Below are 24,942 nucleotides of genomic sequence, written 5' to 3'. Positions count from 1 at the left end.
AACCTACAGTGGGAGAGGCATATTGGGAGATCATAAGCAGAATAGAACTCATTTAAAGTTACATTTCATCCCATATCATGGAGTGACACTAATGCTGGGATTGTGATCTGTAGTTTACTGTTGCAGTCTCCACTTATCGTCCCTCTTGGGTTATACTCAGGGAGAGCAGGCAGGGTAGAAGAACTCTGGGCTGCCCTTAGACTAGGGACAAAACCTGCCTTGGCAAAACCAAGTAACATTTCCTCTGTCCAAGTTCGGCTTGTCTGGAAGGGCAGTCCATGCATACGCCTGTCCTGTTCACTCTGCCCGGCCCAGACACACAGGTGTAAGCTTGCTCGGCAAGCCAAAGAGGACAGTGTTTTTTCCGGGGGAAGTACAGCTGGCAGTCTGCTGTTTCACCACCACCCATGGCTGTTTGTTATACAAACCAGCCACCACAGAAACATAAACACAACCATAGAATATTTTATTTGATTCTTTCTTTCTTTTTCTTTTCTTTTTCTTTTTGGAACATGGGGTACCAGGGCTCTTTGGATTATCTTCAAGGTTATGATGTCTGTAAAGTGACATTACTGTTGAGAAGGTATTTTTGGCCGCTTTGAGCACCAACAAGCAAGAGCGTCATCTAGTTTAATTATTTGGAGAAAAAGCAGAAATCTCTATAACCGATATCATGGTTGACAGTTGTCAAAACTGTCATACTATACTGTGATGTGCTGTGTCTGTATTATGTCATGTTTTTCTATTGGATTGAAACTTCTAGGTCAAGGATCTACCAAACATCCTAGACGCTGACAAAGTGGAGGGAAGTCTTTGTCAAGTCAGCCAATGACAAGAGAAACACTGAATATCTGAGTTACTCTAGTGTGGGCTGGTTCACTTTACCTTCACTGTGGGCTTCCTGCTCTCTCTGATTATTTAAGGACAGGTTTGCACAGCCTGTACTGACTTTGACTGCCAGACTCTGATATTGCAGGTTACAAAAATGGCTTGTTATTTCATTGACTTTCTACTTGTAATGCTGTTCTGCATTATTCTACCAAGTTTTTCAACTGATAAAGTCAGACATTTAAACTGTAAGTATTTTTTTTTAAACTTTTTTGTATATATATATATATATATATATATATATATATATATATATATATACTTTTTCTGAAATCTGTAATATATCATTTGATGATAGTTGAAGATAAGTGGTTGATAATAATCCAAAGTTATAGTAGCAAATATTTTACAAACAGGTAAGCCAAGATGTGTTTGCCTCATTGATCTTTTCTGTGTAAAAAATAGAAAAAAGGTGCATTAGCTGTGAAAATGGCACATTCCCTTTGTTAAGTATTAATATTAAGATTTTGATTTAAAGCAAACGAGAAGATTTACTATCTGACAAAGAAAATACAGCTAGGGAAGCTTCTACTTTTGGTGTTGTGTATTGAAAGTGATGAAGCCTCAAATACTTAAATAATTTAAAATAAAATTTTAAATTTTAAAATGAAATAATTTCCCAGTCTGGGTTCATTAAAGTTATCCTACCTACCTACCTACCAGCCTGCCTGCCTGCCTGCCTGCCTGCCTGCCTACCTACCTACCTACAAAAGTATGCAGACAGAAGTTGTGGCTTTCAGTATGGTGACCGTGCAAGTAGGAGACTAGTGAAGGAGGCCAACAACACACCTATGACTACTCTGAAGAAGTTAAAAATGTACTAAATACTGACTTAAGGAGGTGAATGTTTATGCTACCAGTTATTTTACACATTGTCATTCAAGACCTATTTTTTGAAAAGCAATAAAAGGGGGAAACATCCGAGGGGGGGTGAATACTTTTGACAGGCACTGTAAATACCTTACTTGGGTAATACACTTCCACAACTATAGATGGGTGATATTCTCGATGCAGGCTGAGTGTGTAATGCCATTTTAACTGGTGTTCATGAGGTTATTTTATGATACTGTTTACTCTCCAGCCCCATTGCCCAGAGAACTGCTTATCTCCTCATATCAAGAAAGCCTTCAAACGGTGCATGAGGCCTTCCTCCGTTCCAGACAGCGGTATTTAACAATTTTTTAAGTCATCACATTGTCTGCCACAGTTCTAACTGATATAATGCCTGTCAAAGACAGGACAGAGTAAAACCAAATCTCTCATTTAATCTGTCTATTTCTGTGCCCAGACGAAGCATGCAGTCGTCTTCCCTGCATGTGTTTACATTGCTTCAGCAAACCAAGCCTGAGACCCTGGAGATTCCTCAACGTGCAGAGGTGTTTCAAACAACTCTGCAAGTACTAAAGAACAAAGCAGGACAAATATATAAAAGGGATCTAACAGCCACAGGTAGCATTGCATTTGTAAATCCAGTGGAACTCCTTTATAGGCAGTTGGACACCATGGAGTGAAAACAATTTTAACAAAAGCAAAATTCCTAATTGGTCAACTGCTGCTATTCTTACCACTTAAATAGTCTCATAAAACCCTGAATAAATAAATCCATGGAGACCAAAATCCTTATAGGGAAGTGGATGTTTTCAATTACTAAATCCCATTTAATTTCCTTAATTTCGAAGGTATTAACTTTGCTATGTCACTGTGTTAGAATTGTTGTCATGGAAGGACGTGGAGCTGATTGCAGAGCTGTCTCAATGTGTTCCTGCAACACATCCAGCCATCTGTCAGCACAGTCATCAGAACAAGTACCGCTCTATATCTGGCCTCTGCAATAACAGGTAGATAACTGACATCTTAACTTTAATTAAGTCAAAGAACCAGGGCCCCTTTTATTGTTAGAAAGTAACATGTCTTGTATTAAGTATAAGATCCAATAATGTAGACACAGGACCCTACTTTAATTCCACAACTAGTGCAAAGCTGTAGGTTTACGGCTTATGGGTTGCTGCATTGTCTCATCTATGTGCAAAGTGGAAAGGGTTGACTGAAGTGGAACAAGGGTCAGAGTGTAGGGTGTTCATTTATATAATCATGACATACATAGATGTATAGATACATGTTTAATACTGACAAACTCCAGAATAACTTCAAACATTTTTTCCTCTTAAAGGGTACCTCCAACAATTTTACACAGTGTGTTTACAGGTCTTGGGAAGTACTACTGCATATGTGTAAAAATCTGATAAATTGCCTCCAGTAATGTGACTTAATTAGATTGTGGGTAATGAAGGAGCCCGTATTTGAAAAGGAAGATATATGTGTGGAATAAAAATATATTTTTCAAATTGACAACAGTGAGTCCAGCAATAGCATAGGGGTGCAATGCCGGAGGAAATTTATCAGACTACATGCTGCTTCCTCTGCTTCCTCTGGTGCCACAAAAGGCTTTATACTACTTTTTTCACACAGGTTGTAGTACTCCACAAGACCTGTAAACACTTTTATGTGACAATTGGTGCTTACTCTTTAAACATGAACAAAGTAGTACATGGGAAGGGGTAGCACTAGATTATGAAATGGAGGATAAAAATGACAGTATCGCTGGTTCTGCTGCATTGATTATTAGACTATTTTAAACAATTAATTGTGAGTTGGACAATGTAATATAATTACAATGGTAAATTGGTTGAGCACACTCTCTCATGTAGATGAAGGCTCCTTTTTTTCATTTTTATCTCAGTCAACCACTATCTGTAGCAATAATTGGCTGAAAAAAATACAAGTCTCTTTGCAGCATTTGGTTTTTTCCAAGGAAAAAAGTCTCCCCTCACATGCTCACAACAGAAAATTAAGATGTTCACTATTGTATCAGTCAAGGATAGAGTACCAAAATATTTAGCCAACCCCTCAATCTGCTGACGTAGGTAAAAACTGTAGAATTCTAAACTCCTGATGACCTTCTGGAGGAAAACAAATGATTCAGTGATGCATACACTGTTTTGCATTGCAGTATTTTTGGACGCACTTCTTGATTTTTTTTTCAGGCAAAATCCTCTCTGGGGAGCAGCCAACACTCCCTTGGTCAGATGGCTTCCAGCTGAATATGAAGACGGGGAGACAGAACCAAAGGGTTGGAACCAAGGACGGCTCTATAATGGATTCCAACTTCCCTTGGTAATCTACACAATCCTGGTCGGACAGACACAAAAGTCTTGGTGGAGAAATTAAAAATGAAATGAGTTCACCCTGCGAACCCAAGTTGATGTAGCTTTCCATTTTATTTTTCTAACCTGTTTTACGGCAGATAAAGTCCACTGCAATTTAGGGAACAGCAGAAGAGTGTGAGAGATGACACAGATTACAGCTGCATTTGAATAATGTGGCCTGTGCTTTAAAAGACACTATTTAAGACAAGTAATTTATAACAATATTTGCATTGAATTTCAGTCTTAATTTATGAGTATAAGTAAGGTCCTTTTGTGGAAGAACTCATCAAATATCTATCAGTTGTATGAAGCCCGCAGTTAATCTCCATACCGTATGCATTAGTACGAGTTATAATTTTCTAGAGTGTTTTGTATTATTAATAATCTTATTCTTAATTTTTTAATTTCTTATTAACAAGGTCAAAAATCAAATATCTAGGATACTTAATGCATTACATAAACCATTTTTAATCAGTTGCCAACATTTTTGTTGAATTTATATGACAACAAGCAAGACACTTGCTAGAATGTATCACAGCCCCTTTGTTGAGTTTAATCCATTAATCTATTTATGAAATAACTTAATGAACAAAAGAAAACACTATGTCACACAAACAAGAAAGCTGTCATCCATCACAATCCCTGACTAGCACATGATAATGCTTCCCCAGATGATATGTTCATTTCCGTTGATGAAGAGATAGTAAACACACTGACTGAAATGATGAGTCTATGGCTAAGGTAAACGCAAATGCACACTCGCTGTCATCTATTAACAAATCCTGTGTCAACAGCCACGAGAAGTCAGCAGGAAAATACTGAGGAGCTCTTCTAAAGAAAAGGATGATGTCTATTCACAGCTACTGGTGGAGTGGGGTCAGTACATAGCTCATGACATAAGTTTCACACCTCAGAGCTCAGGCAGTGCTACTTTTTCCACTGGGGTGGACTGTTTGGCTACATGTGAAAATGTGCATCCATGCTTTCCCATCCAGGTAAACTGAAAGCACAACAGTTTTGTACATTTTGTTGACCTGTTGTGATTTGTTCTTGCATTTGCTATTACAATCCTGTATTTCAAAAGACTTCAAACTGATTTTGGGAGGTATTTGTCAAGATTGAAACTACTCTGATATCTGTCTGTTTAATACAAAGCTGGAGCCAGGGAAAGGGAAAAATAGAAAAACATAATAGGTCTCCTTTAAAGGGACAGATATGAGTTCTATTCTTATTTAATGCAAGCATATTCCCAAAATTCTATAAATTATGAAAATGAATACATTTAGCCAAAAGTAGTTTTTAATTCATAAATTTGTCTTCTCCACAGATAGATGATACTGAATGTAGCGCACAAGGCTGCATGCCTTTTTTTCGCTCGATACCAGCCTGCTACATCAGTTCTGCGCGTCATGTTGGACAAGCAGTGCAGCGACAACAATTGAATGCCATCACATCTTTTCTGGATGCTTCGGTCGTGTATGGCCACACTCCAAAGCTGGAGACCTCTCTCCGTGACCTTGGTGGCCTCAATGGGAAACTTGCAGTCAATGACCAATTCAAGGACCCCAAAGGAAGACCCTACCTTCCATTTGTAGCCACCCTACCATCAGCCTGCCGCCAGGACCCACAGGGGGAGAGAGTGGAGTGTTTCAGTGCTGGAGACAGTCGGGTCAATGAGGGTCTGCCCCTGACTACTTTGCATACACTGTGGCTTAGGGAACACAATCGGATAGCAGAGGCACTGAAAAATATAAATGGTCACTGGAGCCCAGAAACTATATACCAGGAAACTCGGAAGATTATTGGAGCTCTGCACCAGGTATGTGACTACCAACTAACTAAAGCATTATTTCAGTAAGGCAAGGCAAGTTTATTTGTATAGCACAATTCAGACACAAGGCAACTTAAAGTGCTTTACAGGCACACACAAATTACATTAAAAGACATAAAAATGTCATTTAAAAGACATTAAAAATTGCATTAAAAAACACTAAAAATAGCATTTTAAGACCAGTAAAAACATTAAGAAACAAACATCAAAACAAGTAGGCTAAAATAGAAAGTCTTTAAAAGAAACAAGACTGTAGAGTCAGAGTCATAATGCAGTTCAAAGACTTGAATTGCTTCAGTTAAAAGCAGTGGCAAAAAGAAATGTTTTAAGTCTTGATTTAAAAGAGGTGAATGTTGGAGCAGACCTGCAATTTTCAGGGAGTTTGTTCCAAATAGTGCAAAGGGTAGAGTGCATTCACGCCGACAGATAAGTAAGCAGACAGACAGGTATCCTCTGTAATCTTTTCAGGCGTATACCAAAATGTTAACTGTTTAAAGCTGTTTTTTTTTTTTTAAAGTTATTCTTGAAGCATTTTTTGTTATATTTGTGGAAAATCACTTAACATCCTGACAGCAATCAATAAATCAAATCAAATGAAAGGGAAAAAATCCAGTAACTCTGGCTGTCGCAGACGTCTAATAAGTCCATCCAACTGTCTCATTTGGCTCGCCTGAAAAGATTACAGAAGATACCTGTCTGTCTGCTTACTTATCCATCGGCGTGAATGCACTCTACCCTTTGCACTCATTACATATGACCAAAGTCTTCCAAAGGGCCAGGCCGATGTATTGCTAAAGCTATTAGCGAGCTAGTGGCACAAGAAGAGAAGACAAAGTGCAGCCATGTTTCACAATACTAATATACTAGCTTGACAGTGTTAAATACAAACAATAGTCATGTTTGTTGTTTAAGTTCATTATGACAATATTAGATGTTATTTTCTTTACATGTGAGTGAGACATGAGGTAGTTGCATATGGTTAGTGATGACAGCAATGCACTGCACTCCATGAAACCTGTATGTGATGCAGCAGCAGTGAGAGACAGCAATTTATGTTTGTGATGGCATTGTGGCATTTCACAGAGTTGTTTATTTATGTATTTATTAGACTAAAAAAAGCAAACAGAGCGTGCTGAATGTAGCAAATTAGATGCTAACCCATCACCAAGTTAGCCAGTTAGAGCTACAGGGCAGTCAGGAGTGTTGGTGTAGTCAGACAGTGCACGGAAGTTGTTTTCTGTTTGTTGGATACTTTTGGAATTTAGCTTGCCCTTGCTGGTTTCCACAATCTTACGAACACCTCTGATCTTATTGAAAAATGCACTGCCCTGATATGCCAGAATAAGAAGCTATAGATCAAACTGCACATTTGCAATCACAAAATGCACATTTTCAGTATTGATTAAGCTGCCAATTATTTTTGCAATCAATCCATTTGTTGGAATGTTGGAGAAACTCTGAAAACTGTCCATTTTGTTGTTTTTGGAAATACAAAAATTTGCTTTTTTGAAATAGCTGGAGACATAGCTGTAAGATGGAAAAAAAAGTCCAGTTTAATTCACAGCAATAGAGTTTCTATCGAGGAATACAAATGATGCCTAAGGGGATACAAACTACTGCAGCATATATGAGTGTGTTGATTTTATCATCTGCAGATATCAGGAGTGTGATTATGCTGGATTATATTTTATTATACCAGGGTCTGGGGGAATACTCGATTCTGATTGGCTGCAGGGTGTCCATTAATCCATAAAGAGAGTTTTTACTTTATGAGGCGAGTGGTAAGTCGCGAGTGATAACTCAGGGTCATTAAAGTATTCACAATGAGAAGAAAAATAAACCTTTTTTATAAATGTACCCTTTTTGTACATATTCGTCTTTAATTCAATAGGAAAAGGCAATTCTCAAAGATTTAGTAGACACTGGTAGAGTTGCCAGGGAGTGACGAGTAACCTGTATATGTTTGATTGACAATTAGCAAGATAAGATAAATAGAGAAAAACTGCTTGTAGTGTAACTGGGAAGTTTTCTGTAGATTTTGATCAATTTTAAGTGATTCAATTCAGAACTTGTTTGACCCTAACAGCTGCTGTTTTCAGAAGGATGAATGTAAGAATCCACCAGCTGTGGAGTCGACTGCTTTGCTGTCATTGCAAACTGTCAGAGGACTCTTTTACAAATCACCTTGGTGGGGATGCTGTAGTTTCCTGAATTGGAGGCGATTTAAAGAAGACTATTTTTTTATATGAACAATGAATGGAAGTCAATCACAATACACACCAATTAGTTAGGGTTAAAAAAAGATAATTTTTTGGCATACTTGGCTCTGTCGCGACAAACATGGCTGGAAAATGTCTCAGTGTCTCGAGTGGTTTCATGCGTACAAATTCCTATCCCTCAACCTCCTAGCAAGAAGTCAGCTCACATACAATGCGAACGAACAGACCTAAATAAAAAGAATAAAAAAGCAAATGAGATTTTTTTTTGTCAAGTCATCATATGCTATGTTATAGGAGGTTTAAGTCTATTTGGTTTCCTATGACTAAGCCTACAATTAAGAATATTGATTTTTATCTCATAAAACATCAGACTTTGATCGTTAAAGCCTTTTTAGACAGCTATACTGATTAAAGGAGATATATGTTGATGAAGTTAAGTGCTGTATACAACTGGGCATGTTTTAGCTCAGAGTTTCAGACAGCTAAACAACCATTCACACCAAAGCTCACCTAGCACTAGCAACCCATGAATGCTGGTTAAGTTTTATTATTAGTAATCAAGGACACGTTGCAAACAGAATTTGTTTTAATGGAAAATTACTCGTTGCCTCCTCTCAAGGGGACCAGTGACCCTGGTGCTAGGCTGTAAAGATTCCAAAGCATTTCTGTGCAAAGAAGAATATAAGTCTGTAATCTTTGGGACTTTGGGGGCTGACATTTGACAACAGCAGTGAATTAATTAGTGCTACTGTGAGGTGACTCAGGGATATAGCCAGAGGAAAGAGATCCACAATATTTAAAAAGAGATGGGTCTAATGTGTATTGGTTCTAAAAAAATATTTGTGAAGATGAAATACAAAAAGCAAGTAGAAGATTTACATACTATAGCTATGACCATGACAAGCTTGGAAAATCTCTGCAGTGGAAAGTGGAGTAAAAAGCGAGGCACCCTCTGGTCTGACCAGCCTGCAAACTGGCAGACTGTAACACTATCGATTTTTTTCTTAGAAAAAAAAAGCCTCAAAGCTGAATTTAAGAATTGAAATGCACTAAAGCTTCTAGTTCCTCAAGAATTATTTATGGAGGGATAAATAATTAAACAAAAGGTTTGACTTAACTGGGCAGCTAGATGATAATTATGATGATAATCTAAGACTACTACATTATTGTAAAAAGGCAGCAAATACACTGCTATTTTCTTAAAAACACAGATAATTATACAGTGTCTCAAGCCCTAGTCACCATGTCAACACATGCTCAACATGGCTCTCTACCAAACGAAAGGTTTGGCAGACTCAGCTATGAGCTTAAGTTCTGTCCAAAGATGAATAAAAGAAAGTTAGTTATTTTGATCCTCTACAAAGGCCTACAGCATCAGCTATAATCAAGATTTTAGAAGATTTTGTTACTCTATTGATTTTAAAGGGTGATTTTAACCTTCTCTCCATCCTCCACTCTGTTGGCATACTGTGCGTCTGTGACAGAAAAGTGATCCCTGAGGTAATTTACATGACCAACATTGGATTATTTAGCTCAATGCCAATAACAATGTAGAGAAACAGGAAACAGGAAAAAAATCAGAAACGGATATATTTACAGTAAATTAACACATTTTTTGGCAATGATTCCTCAAACATGGTGAACAAACACTTGTGACAAGGTTACATTTGTAACTGAGGCAGGATATTTTACAGGTTAACTATTAACTTTATTGTCCAAAATGACATCAGTGCATCGAAACAGTACATTTTTGGGAATGTAATAATGTCATAGAAACATATACACTGATACGATGTTGATTTGTTGATTGTCTGGTTAATCTGGAGTGTCAACAGAATGTTTTAAGAATGATATCAGACATTTTTGTTAATATTACATTTGTTTGAACTTTATTCCAGAAAAGCTTGATGGAGCAGAGCAGGAGATATCTTTGAAAGTGGGAATAAACTGAACAGTCTGTATAAGCCTTAAACTAATTTGGCTTTTTCCTATTAAAAAAAGGTGCCTGTAACCTTTTACTTGCCTACATTTATTTGTATTCAATTTTTACATGTTCACTACGGTGAAGTAATGTCAGTTGCTTAAATTTTAATGCCACTGGAAGAAATTGTATTTTAACTAGGCATTATTTTGGAAGGCATCTATGTGCCTCTTAGTCCCCAAAAAAACATTAGGGAAAGAACAACCGAATCTGTGAACCCAAAGCGTGAGGATTTGAATATCTGGAGATGAGACTAAACAATCAAATGTCTTCTCAAGGAATTTTTTGCTTTAAATCTGAAAAAGACAACTTTTCAACTTTCCCCCTTCCTAGTGTTTCCTTGCAGTCTTACAGTTGGTGCCACTGTTGCAAAGACAACAAAGAGAACTGGAAACTGTCCAAACCAAAAACAACCATAAGAGTTTTAGTATGGCCTGGAAACTCTGATCTCAGTTTTGTGAAAATGCAGAGTAAAACACCTGGTTGTATTAATAAGTAAGCAGATTTAGTTACTTAGTGATCTAGTAGAAAGAATGCAGAAATTATTTACAAAAAAACACACAACAATTTTCAGGCCAAGGTTAGTGTGCAATTAGGCAGAAAATCAAACACAGTTGGTGAAGTGTTGGAGGCAAGCTATGGGGTGGATGCCTTTGGATATATACCTGTTTTGTCATTGTGTATGTCAGACACTAAAATGAACAGTTTACCGTCTGTGTCAGACAACTGAACTTCTGCTTAGAGTGCAAGGCAAATTTGAGAAAATCTATTGTACCTACATCCCAAAAGGGAAATTGGGTTGTGTCACAAATTCAAACAGTTGGGAAGCTAAAGTGAAGCGGGCAGAATGAAATTAGAATGATCACCGAACAACATCTGGTTTTATTTTTGCTGGCATCTCAGTTGTGGTTCACAGTTGCCAAGACTATGTTGTTTATAGAGTGTAGTGTAGGGACACTCTTACATTATGTTTAGTTGTTTTTTTTTAGAATTGCAAGTGGATTACTGTGAAAAGCTTGAATAGTTGGAGGACCAGACCTGTTCTGTGTAGAAGGTTTCAACTCAGATAATGCAAATGCTTAGTGTCTTACATAAGACCCTCCCTGAGTTTTAAATACCTGCATGTTTCAGACTCTTTTGTTATACATTTGTATACTCAAGCCAAAACTGAGATTTAGTGGTACTTCCTGAGTTTATGTGTAAACTTGGTGGAGTACCCCTTTATTTACAGATAAATATAACATAAATGCAGTAGTGGAAGAAGTACTGATATCCTTTAATTAAAGTTCCTGTTGGTAAAATAGATTTTTCAGTCATCAAATATTGATGCTTTGGGATGGTGCCAGACCCGATCTACAATCCCAAAGTGTTGGGTTTATAATTTTACCAATCAGAGCCCAACCAATATGCAGTTTTTGGGGCCAATGCCAATAATTATAGTAGTACAAGAGTAAAACATTCCTAGCAATATAGCGGCCGATATATACATGTTTTTTACAATGAGCCCTCAGACGTGGTTATCAAACAGAGGCAGAATATTTTATAGTTGAACAATTAACTTTATTGTCTGAAATTATATCAGTGAACTTAAACTGTAAACTTCACTGGAAATGTAATAATTAAACACAAAAAGGAACTCAATGTATGTACAGTACATAAAAACTCTCATAACTGGACAACATGAAGAGAAGGACTGCTCATGTCAGAAAACTGACACTGCAGTATTTTGACTGCTCCTCAAGTGGGTCCAGGATTATCTCCAGGACTGTCGCTCAGAACTGAGATAGTCTAAGGCTTAAGGTCTGTTTTCTCATCACAGTTGACATGTTGCTGCTCAGCTCCAGCTCATGCAGAATGCTGCTTGCATGTCATAAATACATAAGGAAACACATGATAGTATACTTTCATTTTCATTTGCAGGTTTCCAGTTGGGACTATTTTTAAAGCAGCTTTATGTAACTATTTAACATTAAAATCCCCGCTTCACAGCTTCCAATCATTTTGATGGTACAGCGTCTTGTAATTAAGCGAATAGTGTCCCTGTCACAGCCACTCCAACTCCTATCACTTAATTCTTCACTATGAAACTTCAGTGAGAAGGGAGCATCATAGCGTTAGATACATGTTTACTTCAAGTTACAAGTTTTCAAGACAAAATATTATGTCGTAATGAGTTTTGTTTGTAGTAAGCGCCTACTAGTCACCTAGACTGACAAATTGTTACAGACCTGGGATTTGTATTTACGACAGTGGTGTTGCACTCAGAAACTGTGGGGATTGCTAAATCACACAAAATCAATTTAATTTAGTCAAAATGTAGTCCATTTATAAATAATGTTGTTAAAATTCGATAGTCTGTAAATCAGTGTGTACACTAATTCAAGGTACAGTCTCAAACTTTTAACTTTTAACACTTAACTCACACCAATTAGACCAAGGACCCCCATTTGATCCCTATATTACTTACAGACAAATTAACAGTGAAAATTAATTGTCCTTTTTGCTTGAAACCCCCTCAAGCCACAGGACAATGAAGTTAAGTTATCTGATTAATGCCATCATTCTTTGTTTACATCGAAGGCAGATAGTGTTACATTATTATCATCATTATCATAATCATTATCTCGAGATGATACAGAAATAATCATCTCACTGGAACTCCCATAAGGATCCCTTTCAGCTATACACAACATATTGTTAATAATTTAACCTCATGCTTGTCATGCGCACAATCCTTATCCTGATTTTCATTAATGATTATGTAAGGGCTTATTTGTGTTATCTTTCTAATGCCCCTTCTCCTTTTGTCTCCCAGATCATAACCATGAGAGATTATGTTCCAAAGATTATTGGCCCAGAGTCTTTTGAACATTACATTGGACCGTTTGAGGGATACGATCCAACTATGGACCCATCAGCCTCCAATGTGTTTGCCACTGCGGCATTCAGGTTTGGTCACACTACCATCTCTCCAATCCTGAGGAGACTAAACGAGAGCTTCCAGAAACACGAGCACTTCCCCCACTTAAGACTGCACAACACTTTCTTTAGTCCGTGGAGAATAGTCAAAGAAGGTCAGTACACTCTTATGAAGCTGCCTTTTTTAAGTAATAATGTATTCTGTGAGCACACTAAACACGTAATGAAAAATTACCCTATATAGGTCAGCTTCTTTGCTTAATATCTTTCTGTTAGTATAACATAATAATGACTCATAAGTTAAACCACTGAATAGATATTAGTTGTAGTTAGTTGAATAGTCGAAAGGCCTGCATCAGAAGGTGCTGTAACTCATCTGACAAACCCAGGGACCAATATATTCCTTATTTATTACTTACATACTTATATTTAATAGGGTACTTGATCTGTGTTATACAGATGCACTGTTATAGGCATACCAACAGATTCTAGAGCAGCTTCTTTCCTCTGGCTGTAACACTTCTCAATTCATCCTCCAACCTAGCACAGGCCTGTGTTGTAAATAAAGATAAATGAACTAACACTATGTATAAATGAAAAGCAAATTCTGTGTATTTATCACCTGGATCTTATTCTCATTGTTGTCCGATTCAGTTAATGGGTCATGCTAACTCTGCTGTAGAGAGCCATGAAACATGGACTGCAAAAACAATGTGGGCAAAGAGTTTAACGCTCAAAAAGCTTTCCAAATAAACTTAAACTCCTGTCCCAAGCTCACTTGTTTTGGCTTCCCTGTGAAGAATATGTAGAGTTTGACACAAAAAACTTTAACTCTTTGAAACTTCAGATTCATCTGCTGAAATTCACCTTAATTTAAGTTTGAGTTATGAGTTTTGTGACATTATGACTTGTTTTGAGCTCCATCATGGTCCCATACAGTGCCTATAAAATGTATTCACCCCCTTGCTTGTTTCCCTCATATTGCTTTTATAAATGGAATCATGGTCAGTATACAAAGAATATACAAAACCAAAAAAATATAAAAATTCTTTACAAAATAATGTAAATTAATAAAAAATATATAATGTAAAATACGTTCAAGACAGTAGATGCACCTTTGGCCTCAGTCACAGCACTCACAGATAAGTGTCAATCAGGCTTGCACATCTGGACACTGCAACTTTGACAATATTCTTCTTTGCTTTTCAAGCCCTTTTACAACCTGTCTAGTCTTTCAGTTTACCTTGGGGTCTACCACACGCCTTTGTGTTAACTCTAGTCAGTATTTAATTACCTTTCTTCTACAGCGGCTTTCACTTTGCCACTCTCTCATAAAGCCTTGACTGGTGAAGAACCCTGGCTGCTGTTCTGCTATTTCGTAGGCAACTGGATGTATTTCAGTTGCTTGAAAACGTTTCACCTCTCATCCAAGAGGCTTCTTCAGTTCTAACTAACTGGAGAGGAGTTGCAGGCTTTTAAACCCTGTGTGGGAGTGTCCTTGCAGACTAAATCAGGATACATGTGAGTTTCAGAGTTGTTAGGATCACTTGTGGGTCATTGACCCAATTGGCCTTCATATTGGCAAATTGACAGATACACCAGTGGATGTATTTTAAGGCACATCTCAAACAAACTGCTTCCTTGTGTGACATCATGGGAAAATCAAAAGAGATGAGCCAAGATATCAGAAAGACAACTGTGGACTTCCAAAAGTCTGGTTCATCCTTGGGTACAATTTGCAGATGCCTGGAGGTGTCACAGTCATCTGTTCAAACAATTACACAAAAGTATAAACATCATGGGAATGTCTAGCCATCCTATCGCTCAGGAAGGAGACTGGTTCTGCGTCCCAGAGATTAACCTGCTTTGGTGCAAAATGTTCATATCAATCCCAGAACTAAAGCAAAAGACTTTGTGAAGATGCTGGCTGAGGCTGGTAAGGGAGTGTCATTATCCACAGTGAAACAAGTCATGTACCGACATGGGCTGAAAGCTCACTCAGCGAAGAAGAAGCCATTATTACAAAGGCAACAACAACAAAAATGCAAATGCACACAGTCACAATTTTTGGAGACTTGTCCTGTGGTCTGATTAGGGCTGGGCGATATGGACTAATAGTCATGTCCCGATATATTTAGGCTGAATATCGATATACGATATATATCCCGATATTTTTATGCAAAGTGAGAGCAAATGTTCAGTCAAAATCAAAGCCAAATATGACATGTGGGTGGGAATTTCGTCATTTTAGGGGCAAGTCCATTTGGCCTTCACTTTTTCATTTTTTGTCAGGGGCACTAACGGCCACTGAGTAAAATTTGTTGATTTACCTTTCAGACTGTACCATAACATCCTAATTTATAATAAGACATGGATTATGTATTAAAACATTTTTTAAGTACCAATATCAAGTTAATGTTAGATTAGAAAACAAAAGTAGGGTTAGGGTGAGGTGAGTTTTGTGACACTACACTGAATATTAGTGTTACTGAATATTTCTCCCAAATAGAAATTCCCCAAAATTATGGCAAAGCACTTTTTTTCCAAACAAAAAAATTGTAGAATAACCAGCAGGAGATCTCCTGCTGGTTATTCTACAATTTCAGTGGTCTAGACCACTGATGTGTGGAGTGATTTTGGTGGCACTACACTCTGAATAATACTGAAGTTACTGAATATTTTTTGTAGTTTCTCTTTTCAGTGTTGCACTTTGTAGACTGTCCCTGCGCCCTCGTCTCACAGACGGCTGACCATACAGACCAGAGTTAATGTCCAGACGCTCGTTTTGATTAACATACGGTTGTAGCTCGTTGTCTACCTTACTACGGTAGGAAAGAGCCGTCATTTGTGTTTTAACAAGGTTTCACTTATGAGTTATTGATCCGGGAAGTTCGAATCTGTGAATATATTTCCAACTTTACCGGACTAAATCCTACCGTCAGTTACGTATCATGTCAAAACCGGCTGCGCTCGCTCGCTGTGCTGTAAGTTTCGTTCTTCTGTTTTGAGACGCTGCTGCTGTTTGAGAGGCTTTCACGTGAGATCATCGTGATGATGAGACTCCACCTGCGTGAACCGCGGACTCACTTAAGTTACTGTGAGTGACTACTGTGCACTCAGGTGGCTGTAATTAAAGGCAAGCTCGCAACGCTGACCGGTGGCCGTGCGATGATATTTTTTCACGGGGTATCAAGGCCAAAGTGTGGGGCAACGGCGGCCACCAAAGTGTTTGTTGAAGCGTGCCGGAGTGTCTGTTCCAGCCCCCCCCCCCCTCTCTGTGCATGAAGGAGGAGGGGCGGGGGGAGCAGTGCAGAGAGCTCCGGGTCAGCGTTTTGCCCGGAGTGAGGATCACAGCGCAAATTTGAACTATATCGATGTATGCGATATGGTCTAATTCCATATCACATTTCAAAAATATATCGATATAACTTTTATATCGATATATCGCCCAGCCCTAGGTCTGATGCAACTAAAATTGAACTGCTTGGCCATAATGACCATTGTTACATTTGGAGGAAAAAGGGGGAAGCTTGCAAGCCTGAGAACACCATCCCAACTGTGAAGTACAGGGGTGGCAGCATCATGTTGTGGGGATGTTTTGCTGCAGGAGGGACTGGTGCAGTTGAGGAAAGAACAGTATGTAGAAATATTGAAGCAACATCTCAAACCAGGAAGTTAAAGCTTAGGTGCAAATGGGTCTTCCAAATGGACAATGACAATGCTCAGTTTTGAAGTCCAAAATGTTTAAAAATTTAAAAATGTATGACAGGGAAAAAAGGGGGATAAAGCTGTGTCTTATATTGCCTTTGTTGTGTCTAGGTGGAATTGAACCAATCCTGAGAGGTATAATTGGAAGTGCAGCATCAGCTCATAGTGCAGACATGATGTTATCAGAGGAGCTAACAGAGACGCTAGTTGTCCTCAACGTGCCACAGCACTTGGACCTGGCTTCACTGAATCTGCAGAGAGGACGAGATCACGCTCTCCCAGGTAAGCACTGAAAAGAGAGATGGGGAATTTGGTTAAGACTGTCTAATCCTAGTGACAATCAACAAATGACCTGTTTAATCCTAAAAGCTTCAAACCTGTTCCCTTATCCTTTCCTTTGTCTAAACAGTTAAATGTTAATTCATTCATACATACGTTTACACAAACCTGTCTAATGGAAATAGCATTTGTATGTTTTTAAATAGTATGTCATTGGATGCTGAACAATATAATTGCTGCTCAGATTATATTCAGAGATGTTTCATTAAGTGAATAAAATGTACCGCGTCGGCGTGGGTTGGGTTGTATGGTGGACAAGGAGCAGGACTGTTCAACCAGGATTCATGTCCTGGCCAGTCCAGATTAGGCAACAAAAGCACTTTAATTAAAAAGTAAATACAAGAATTTTAGTTGAAAACAAAAATATATGTATAAATATAGTATATACTGTATACCGTATTAGATTATGAACAGAAAGTGAAATAACAGTTTTGAGGGTTTTTTTTCAGTTTAGTGTTGCAGAGATATACACGGATGTTAGCATCCTAACCAGCTAGCCCCGAACCTGTCCCAGTCCAATATTCCTGTGCCAGTAGTCTGAACAACAACACTCTCCTAGGCAACTTGATGCTACAGTCATAAACTACTCTGGTGATATGCTGCCCCTTCTTTGTTTTGGGTGTGATTTGTATGTCTTTAGCCAACTGCAAATGTTTTCCTGTATTAGAGGTCAGATCATGATCTTTTCCTGTGCTTAAAGTGAAACTCGCTAAAATGCAACCTAGGCTTTTTTTGTGAATGTATATGAATCAAACCTTCGTGTAAAAGCATGATTAAGATGAAAGAGGCACTTTTAAGATTTAGCCTACCGTATTTTCGTCTTCGGGTCATTTTAAGCAATAGCATCAAAAGCGCTATTTTTAAAGCACTAAGAAGGCTCGACACAACATGAAACTTTGCTCGTATTATCACCAAAGAGAGTTTTTGGACAACTCATGTTAGCAGATGTTTCCTCCGCTCGCCGCCGTCCTGCCAGTGAGAAGTGTTGATTTCCGAATGGAGGTGAGTTAACATGGAGATGAGTTAAGGTGGACCTCTCCTAAAGCTTAGTTCCATATAAATGCATGAATAATTCATTGTTTTGTCGTTAGCGAAAAACAATATGACCTTGAATTTGAAAAAGGAGCCTCATATAAGAAACAATACTAAAATAAAAAGCTGGAAAAGTCACGTGAGATATCGTGTGGATAGTTAAGATCGATACTTCTCGGCTGCCATGACGGTGGCTAGCAGAACAAGCTACTGCTAAGGTGAGTTGTTCAAACACTTTGTGAAACTCTGTGTACACAGACAATGTTCTCAATGCTGGTGTTCATGTGTAGAGACCCTGGTGATACTACGAGCAAAGTTTCATGTTGTATTGAGCCTTCTTAGCGTTTTAAAAATAGCGATTTTGATGCTATCATATGAAAATTAGTTTGACCTGAAAATTAAAAAAGTGCCTCTTTCGTCGTAGTTATGCTTTTATACAAAGGTTTTAACCAAGTGCTTCCGATGCCTAAACATAACCATAAAAAAGATTAATAATTCTGTGGCCACTGTAAGTGGATAATAATATACATCAATACGTCCAATACTGGCCACCCAATCCAAGCAAATGGGGGGGGGCTTGGAGCTCGAAGCACCAGGGGAGTCTTGTGCCGTGTTCCAATATCCATACTTTCCGTACTTACTATACTTAGTTTGAGTACGTAGGGTGTTCCGATATCTATCGCGGTGAAAAGAAGTGTACTTAAAGGACCCGGATGTTGCACTCATAACGGCAAAATCGTTGAGTGTGCAACGATGTACACTTTGCGCACTCAACGGCCGCCATCTTGTCTACGTAGCGGAAGAAGCGGAGCCAGGCAGAGGCGCTCCGCTCGGATTTTTTTTTTAAATAGCTTCTGAGACAACAGCGCCTGCTGCGGAGCCATATTGCAGGATTGTAGGATTGTAATTGTTAAAAAGTAAAGCCGTAGATGTCTTATGTTCACCGTTCAAAGCGGGATGTTTTTGCCGCCGCGGCGGCTATCGCGATCATAATTTCCGGTAAGTGCACCACGGAGTATTAGATTTGGAACAATACTCACCTGCTGAAATCTGCGTACTTAGTAAGTGTGGATAGTGTTCTACGTTTAAGTGTACTCATGGAAGTATGGATATCGGAACACGGCATTGGTGTTGCTTAGTGTTGGACTATCACCTCTTGATGTACAAAAAAGACGTCTCATAATCAATGACATCTTTGACATACTGTCAAAAGTGTTGTTTCCACACATTCTATTGATAATTAGAATTGTTTGTGGATATTTTAAACTTAAAATCGTACATATTGCTATCTTACAAATGTCAATATCAATATCTTTGTGACTTGCCTGTGACACTACTAACAATACTTTCTCATTACATTAATCGAAAGGTAATTTGATCATCATTATCTCTCACTCAAAATGTTGTACTGTTGCATATTAGTTGTACATAAATGTAATTTCTAAGAGACAGGATGATTAACAAATCATCTGTCTGTAAAGTCACTTCAAATGAGGTTGCCAGCTTGGCTACTGAAAGTCTTGAATGTGCATGCTCCATAGGCCCCACAAAGCAGAAGCTCCAAGTACTTCTTTGGTTTAATGCAACACCGAGCAGCTTTCACAGAATTGAACAGGACCTCAACGTTGAAGCTCCAGTTCTCATTAAAGGTCCATGGCCCTACCAGCACCTCTTAGGCTCACAATTTCACGCTTAATATCTAATTCGTTTAAGCTATGAAACCCCTAATTTGGCAACCGCACAGTGATTACAAAACCCCAAGAGGTCACATTGCTGGCAAAGAAACAGTGTGACATATAACCCTCTATGAAACCACAACATTTCTTTTTACACTTGAGTGTGCAGGTTAGACAAATTAGATATATCATGTCATTTAAGATTTAGAGGTTCTGGTAGGTTCTTTGTAATCTTTGGACAGTTAACTGGTTGTTTCCCCCCGCTTTCATCTAAGCTAAGAAAACCATCTCTTAGCTCCACCTTCTTAGGCTAACGCATAGATGTGAAAGTAGCATTGATCTTTTCATCTACTCTTGAAAGAAAGTCCAATGCAAATTAAAGCTACAAGCATATATGCTCACTATAAAATTGTATTGTGCTAAAATTACTTTTCAGGATACAATGATTGGCGAACATTCTGTGGACTGAAGACCATAAAGACACTGGATGATTTCAAAGAGGTTGTGAGAGATGACAGCGTCGCTAAGAAGATATTCAAAATATATAAGCATCCTGACAATATCGATGTATGGCTTGGAGGGCTTGTTGAAAACATGTTGCCTGGCTCAAGAACGGGTCCCCTCTTTGCTTGTCTGATCGGAAAGCAGATGAAAGCACACCGTGATGGCGATAGGTTCATTAATATTTGATATTTATTTTATTTTATTAATATCATGTATGTCACTGTGGACTACAACTGCCATGATTTTGATGATTACATTTCCCGTCTACCTTTGGAGACTTCATTTATTTACCAAATGGTTTAATTTCGAATGGAGCGAGCTACGGTGGCCCAGAGGTGTCTGGCCAAATACAGAAGCCACAACACGAATACAAAAGCCACAACACGAATACAAAAGCCACGACACAAATACAAAAGCAACAACACAAATACTTAAGCCACGACACGAACACAAAAGCAACAACACGAATAGAAAAGCAACAACACGAATACAAAAGCCACAACACGAATACAAATGCCACAACACGAATACAAAAGCCACAACACAAATACAAAAGCCACAACACGAATACAAATGCCACAACACAAACACAAAAGCAACAACACGAATACAAAAGCAACAACACAAATACAAAAGCCACAACACGAATACAAAAGCCACAACACAAATACAAAAGCAACAACACGAATACAAAAGAAACAACACGAATACAAAAGCCACAACACAAATACAAAAGCAACAACACGAATACAAAAGCAACAACACAAATACAAAAGCCACAACACAAATACAAAAGCCACAACGGAAGTGACCCACAACGGAAGTGAACGGCAACGGATGTTGACAATGCGGCGGATTGATGCTGCCATTTAGGACCCGTGTGCCGGTGTGACAGTTTAACTGGCGTTCATTATAACTGGCGAGGGTCCCAGATGTGCTGGAGGTGTGGTTTGAGAATCCCGTCTGGAGAGGGGTCCTCGGCCATGTCCGCTAACCAGGAAAAACATACCGTAGCTGTGGTTCATAATAAAGTACAACAGACCGCTGTAATCAAGTAACAGACACATATTTTCATAACTTAGCAAGTGGTCCAACTTCCTCTCCGATTTTCTCTAAGCACTCTCCTTTATTGTCCAGTCTCTGTATGTGTGTACAGCGGTATGGTGGTACAGAGCTCGGGGAGCAGACCGGAGCGCTGCTGTCGGCGCTGCAGCCCCGGCTCGGAACGACACAACAAGCGAGAAAAACTAGCTGCTCTATTGTTGTGCTAACTGGGGCTAATGCTCCGTGCTCTGCGCCCCGAAGCTCGTTAGCTCCGTACTATACTACCACACTCCATACGCATACAGAGACTGGAGCTCGGGAGCTCTGGGACAGAAACAGATACACAGAGACTTGGACAAAACAGGAGAGAGCCTGGAAAAAAGTCAGCGACGAAGTTGGACTCTGTGTTGCCCAGAGACAGCTGGCACACGGGTCCTAAAATGGCAGCAACAATCCGCCGCATTGTCAACATCCGTTGCCGTTCACTTCCGCTGTGCGTCACTCCCGTTGTGACTTTTCTATTCGTGTTGTGGCTTTTGTATTTTTGTTGTGGCTTTGGTATTCGTGTTGTGGCTTTGGTATTCTTGTTGTGGCTTTTGTATTTGTGTTGTGGCTTTGGTATTCGTGTTGTGGCTTTTGTATTCGTGTTGTGGCTTTTGTATTTGGCCTGACACCTCTGGGCCACCATAGCGAGCAACCATTTGATTGTTTTTTTGTTTTTCAGGTTTTGGTGGGAGGCTGAAGGTGTGTTCACGCAGCAACAGAAGGCTGAACTTTTAAAAGGTTCTCTGTCCCAGATCATCTGTGACAACACCGACATAAGAGAAGTCCCTCCTGATTCTTTCAGGCTCAGGAAATACCCCTCTGGTCACATCTCTTGTGATTGTATACAGTCTATGACTCTGGAGGCTTGGAGAGAGGAGAAGAGCCAAGGTAGTCTAGTCCTAGTCTTAACATTTAATAAAAGTACTTTATTTCATTTTAATTTTATTGTTCCACTACACATTAACATGAAACACATCTATCATTCAATTCCAGACTTAGAACAGTGTGGCACTCCAAGAACAATAAAGAATGGGGATTTTATTTTGTCCTCTCTATCCGGCAAACTGGTTGCTCAGTACTCCTGTTACCATGGTTTCAAGTTAAGGGGTGCAGCTGCAATAGTTTGTGATGGAAAACAATGGAGTGATCAACCCCCACAATGCACAAGTATGTGAACTATTTCTGCCACAGTTTTGCATCATATAATTTGTTGTGATGACTCAATTATATTGTCTATGGTTTATAACATATGCCGATTTTTGTGCTGCATATTGATACACAGATGAGCCTGGGGAGGATTTGTTCATGCACCATAGATGTGCATCAGCACATACAGTATCTATCCTTGGTTGTGCAGTCAGCACTGTAGTGTTGTTGTCCGACTGGAGCTTTACTGCTGGCATGAATTGATAAAGGGAAATGTTCTAGCAGGAAATATGTTGGGAATTTGGCTACTTTAAGATGTGAACCATCCGCCTATGAGTCTTAATCTCAGTGGAATTGCTAAATTGCATTTTATTATCCCCAAGTCCAGCAAAAAGCACAAGGCTGGACGTACTTTAAATGCCACCCATTTTTAAGCAGCCATTTATGTCAGAGTAGTATTAAAATCCCTGCAGAGGCCTGGAGTTGGGTAGGTAATGTATCACAGTGAACAGAGTGTCCTCAGAGACTATACTGAAAATGTTCTCAGTGGTGTTTTCAGGTGTTTGTGGGAATGTCGAGGAAATCAAATTCATCAAACAATGTAAATATAAGGAAGAAAAATAATCGAAGATGTTTTCTTTTAATTATAATCAACATATTTCCTATTTTTGACCAAGCAACTAGAAATTTTAAGAAAATGTTTACAAATTTATTTCACATATTTCTAGGAACACATTCCAGTAGGTCAATTACTCTCCACTCAATGAGATACAGTATATGTTGTTATGGGATTTAAGTTAATATTATTTTCAAATGATGAGAAAAGGAAAAAAAAATCACATTTGACAACGATCCCAAAGCTTGATTTGATTAACTTTTAATTACTCCTTAGTCAAATTGTGTTGTCATTGGAGAAAACGGGCATTGAGAGAAATGAAGGTGATTCTCAAATATGTTGCCATTGCTCTGGCAGTCGAATAATTTGTCAGCAGACACCACTAATGGCTCAGACTTTATTTCCTGTTGATCCTTTTCTTTTATCAACTGACATGACCATGACCATTTAATGGGACTGTAATTAATACATTAAATATTCAGCCAACAACAGTCTTGCTCATGCCAAGGGCAGGAAAAGTCCCCATCACATTATTTTAATGGCCGTTTTGGGCACTCATCATACCTGATGTCTCCTTCCCCCATCAGCAGCCCTGTCTCTCAATGTTACAAGATATTTTATTGCACAAATTTAAGGGAAAATTCTAATTTTGCTCTCATAAATCTGAGTCAGATTTCATGATTACGAGACACTAAGCTAAGATGGTTGACTGCCATTAACTGGCTAGATTGTTAGATGTGTGATATTAAAATGGCCTTGTTGTTTGTTTACAGGGAATCATCACTAAGACGTTAACTATACAGCAGAACCAGAAATGCTTAGAAGAAGAAGAAGAATAAGAAGAATCTCTATTTGTCAGACATGTAAACACACCCGAAAGTTACATAACCAAGCTCAGGGAATCATTGTTATCCTTGCTCTCTTTCTTTGTATGTCATGATTTTGTAGATTAAGAATCTGTTTTTGTAAACATTGAATAAGACACCTTTTACAAAATGAATCTCATATTCTGGAATCTGTTTATAATATGTTAAACTTTTATTCTGTCTCTTGAATTGCAGTTAGCTAAATATTGTTCAATAAAAAAATATATACACTCAACTATAAATCAAAAGACGTGTTATCATTCCTTCCTTACATTGCAAAGTTGTGCAATTTCTTTCTTCAGTGCAGCTTTCACTGTGTGTTACATTCACATTTGACCATGATGACAAACACTTTATGAATAATGATTTAACAAGTACGGCCAGGATGAAAAAGAGGCGTTTTGTACCATTACCACCTTCACCTACATGCTGACATGCATGCGCATTACTATGGTTACCAAATGTTTTATATAAACAAACGGTTTCGATAGATACAAGACCACTTCCTGACCAGTTCACAATCTGCAGAACAATTTAGTGGTTGAGTTTTGAATTCACACATCTTCTATCATAAAATCCTGTTTCTGCTTGAAGCAAACAGGCCTGTTGTTCGGTTCACCATGGGTTCAATTGACAGACAAGGCACCCCTACAAGTACCTGCCAAACTACTAAACATAGCACAAAAGTAAGGACATTTGTGTTTGGTAATTTACTTCTTTGGTGTAACAATGCCTATTGGCAATAAATCTTATACCTTTCAAAAGCCTGTGTATTTTCCTTTTAAATAGTGCCATATTTGTAAGGAACATGCATTTGTGGGATGAGCAGCAGAGCTGAGTATGTGAGTTTTGCCCATGAAAAATTTGCCAAATTTTCTCAGCTCATTCTGCTATTGACTCTAAGGTTCCACTAGATGCATGT

The 24,942-nt window shown here is 38.5% G+C and overlaps 1 protein-coding gene across 2 annotated transcripts; it reads left to right on the top strand.

The window, feature by feature from the left end:
* Positions 1-209: 209 nt before the first annotated feature.
* On the top strand, positions 210-24,215 carry tpo (thyroid peroxidase). 2 transcript variants are annotated; one of them, XM_030443545.1, is made up of 13 exons: positions 210-1,076; positions 1,970-2,054; positions 2,177-2,337; positions 2,597-2,726; positions 3,933-4,062; positions 4,955-5,089; positions 5,422-5,913; positions 12,941-13,199; positions 16,864-17,034; positions 20,236-20,473; positions 22,072-22,280; positions 22,386-22,559; positions 23,928-24,215. In XM_030443545.1, the coding sequence occupies exons 1-13, from the start codon at positions 986-988 to the stop codon at positions 23,939-23,941; spliced, it is 2,289 nt and encodes a 762-aa protein (XP_030299405.1). In that variant the 5' UTR covers positions 210-985; the 3' UTR covers positions 23,942-24,215. The 2 variants fall into 2 exon arrangements, with proteins under 2 accessions (XP_030299405.1, XP_030299404.1); XM_030443544.1 differs by having other exon boundaries at positions 4,889-5,089.
* The last annotated feature ends 727 nt before the right edge of the window (positions 24,216-24,942 follow it).

Source organism: Sparus aurata, chromosome 16 (genome assembly GCF_900880675.1).
Source record: "Sparus aurata chromosome 16, fSpaAur1.1, whole genome shotgun sequence".
Lineage (NCBI taxonomy): Eukaryota > Metazoa > Chordata > Actinopteri > Spariformes > Sparidae > Sparus > Sparus aurata.
The sequence above is the reverse complement of the archived record's forward strand: the minus strand, read 5'-3'. Positions and strand labels throughout refer to the sequence as shown.

What these genes read in the sequence shown, in the direction of transcription:
- tpo (XM_030443544.1), top strand. Translation starts at nt 986, where the DNA reads ATGGCTTGTTATTTCATTGACTTTCTACTTGTAATGCTGTTCTGCATT. An exon ending in TAAAGTCAGACATTTAAACT is followed by an intron (nt 1,077 to 1,969) that starts GTAAGTATTTTT and finishes TTTACTCTCCAG; the next exon opens with CCCCATTGCCCAGAGAACTG. An exon ending in TTCCTCCGTTCCAGACAGCG is followed by an intron (nt 2,055 to 2,176) that starts GTATTTAACAAT and finishes TTCTGTGCCCAG; the next exon opens with ACGAAGCATGCAGTCGTCTT.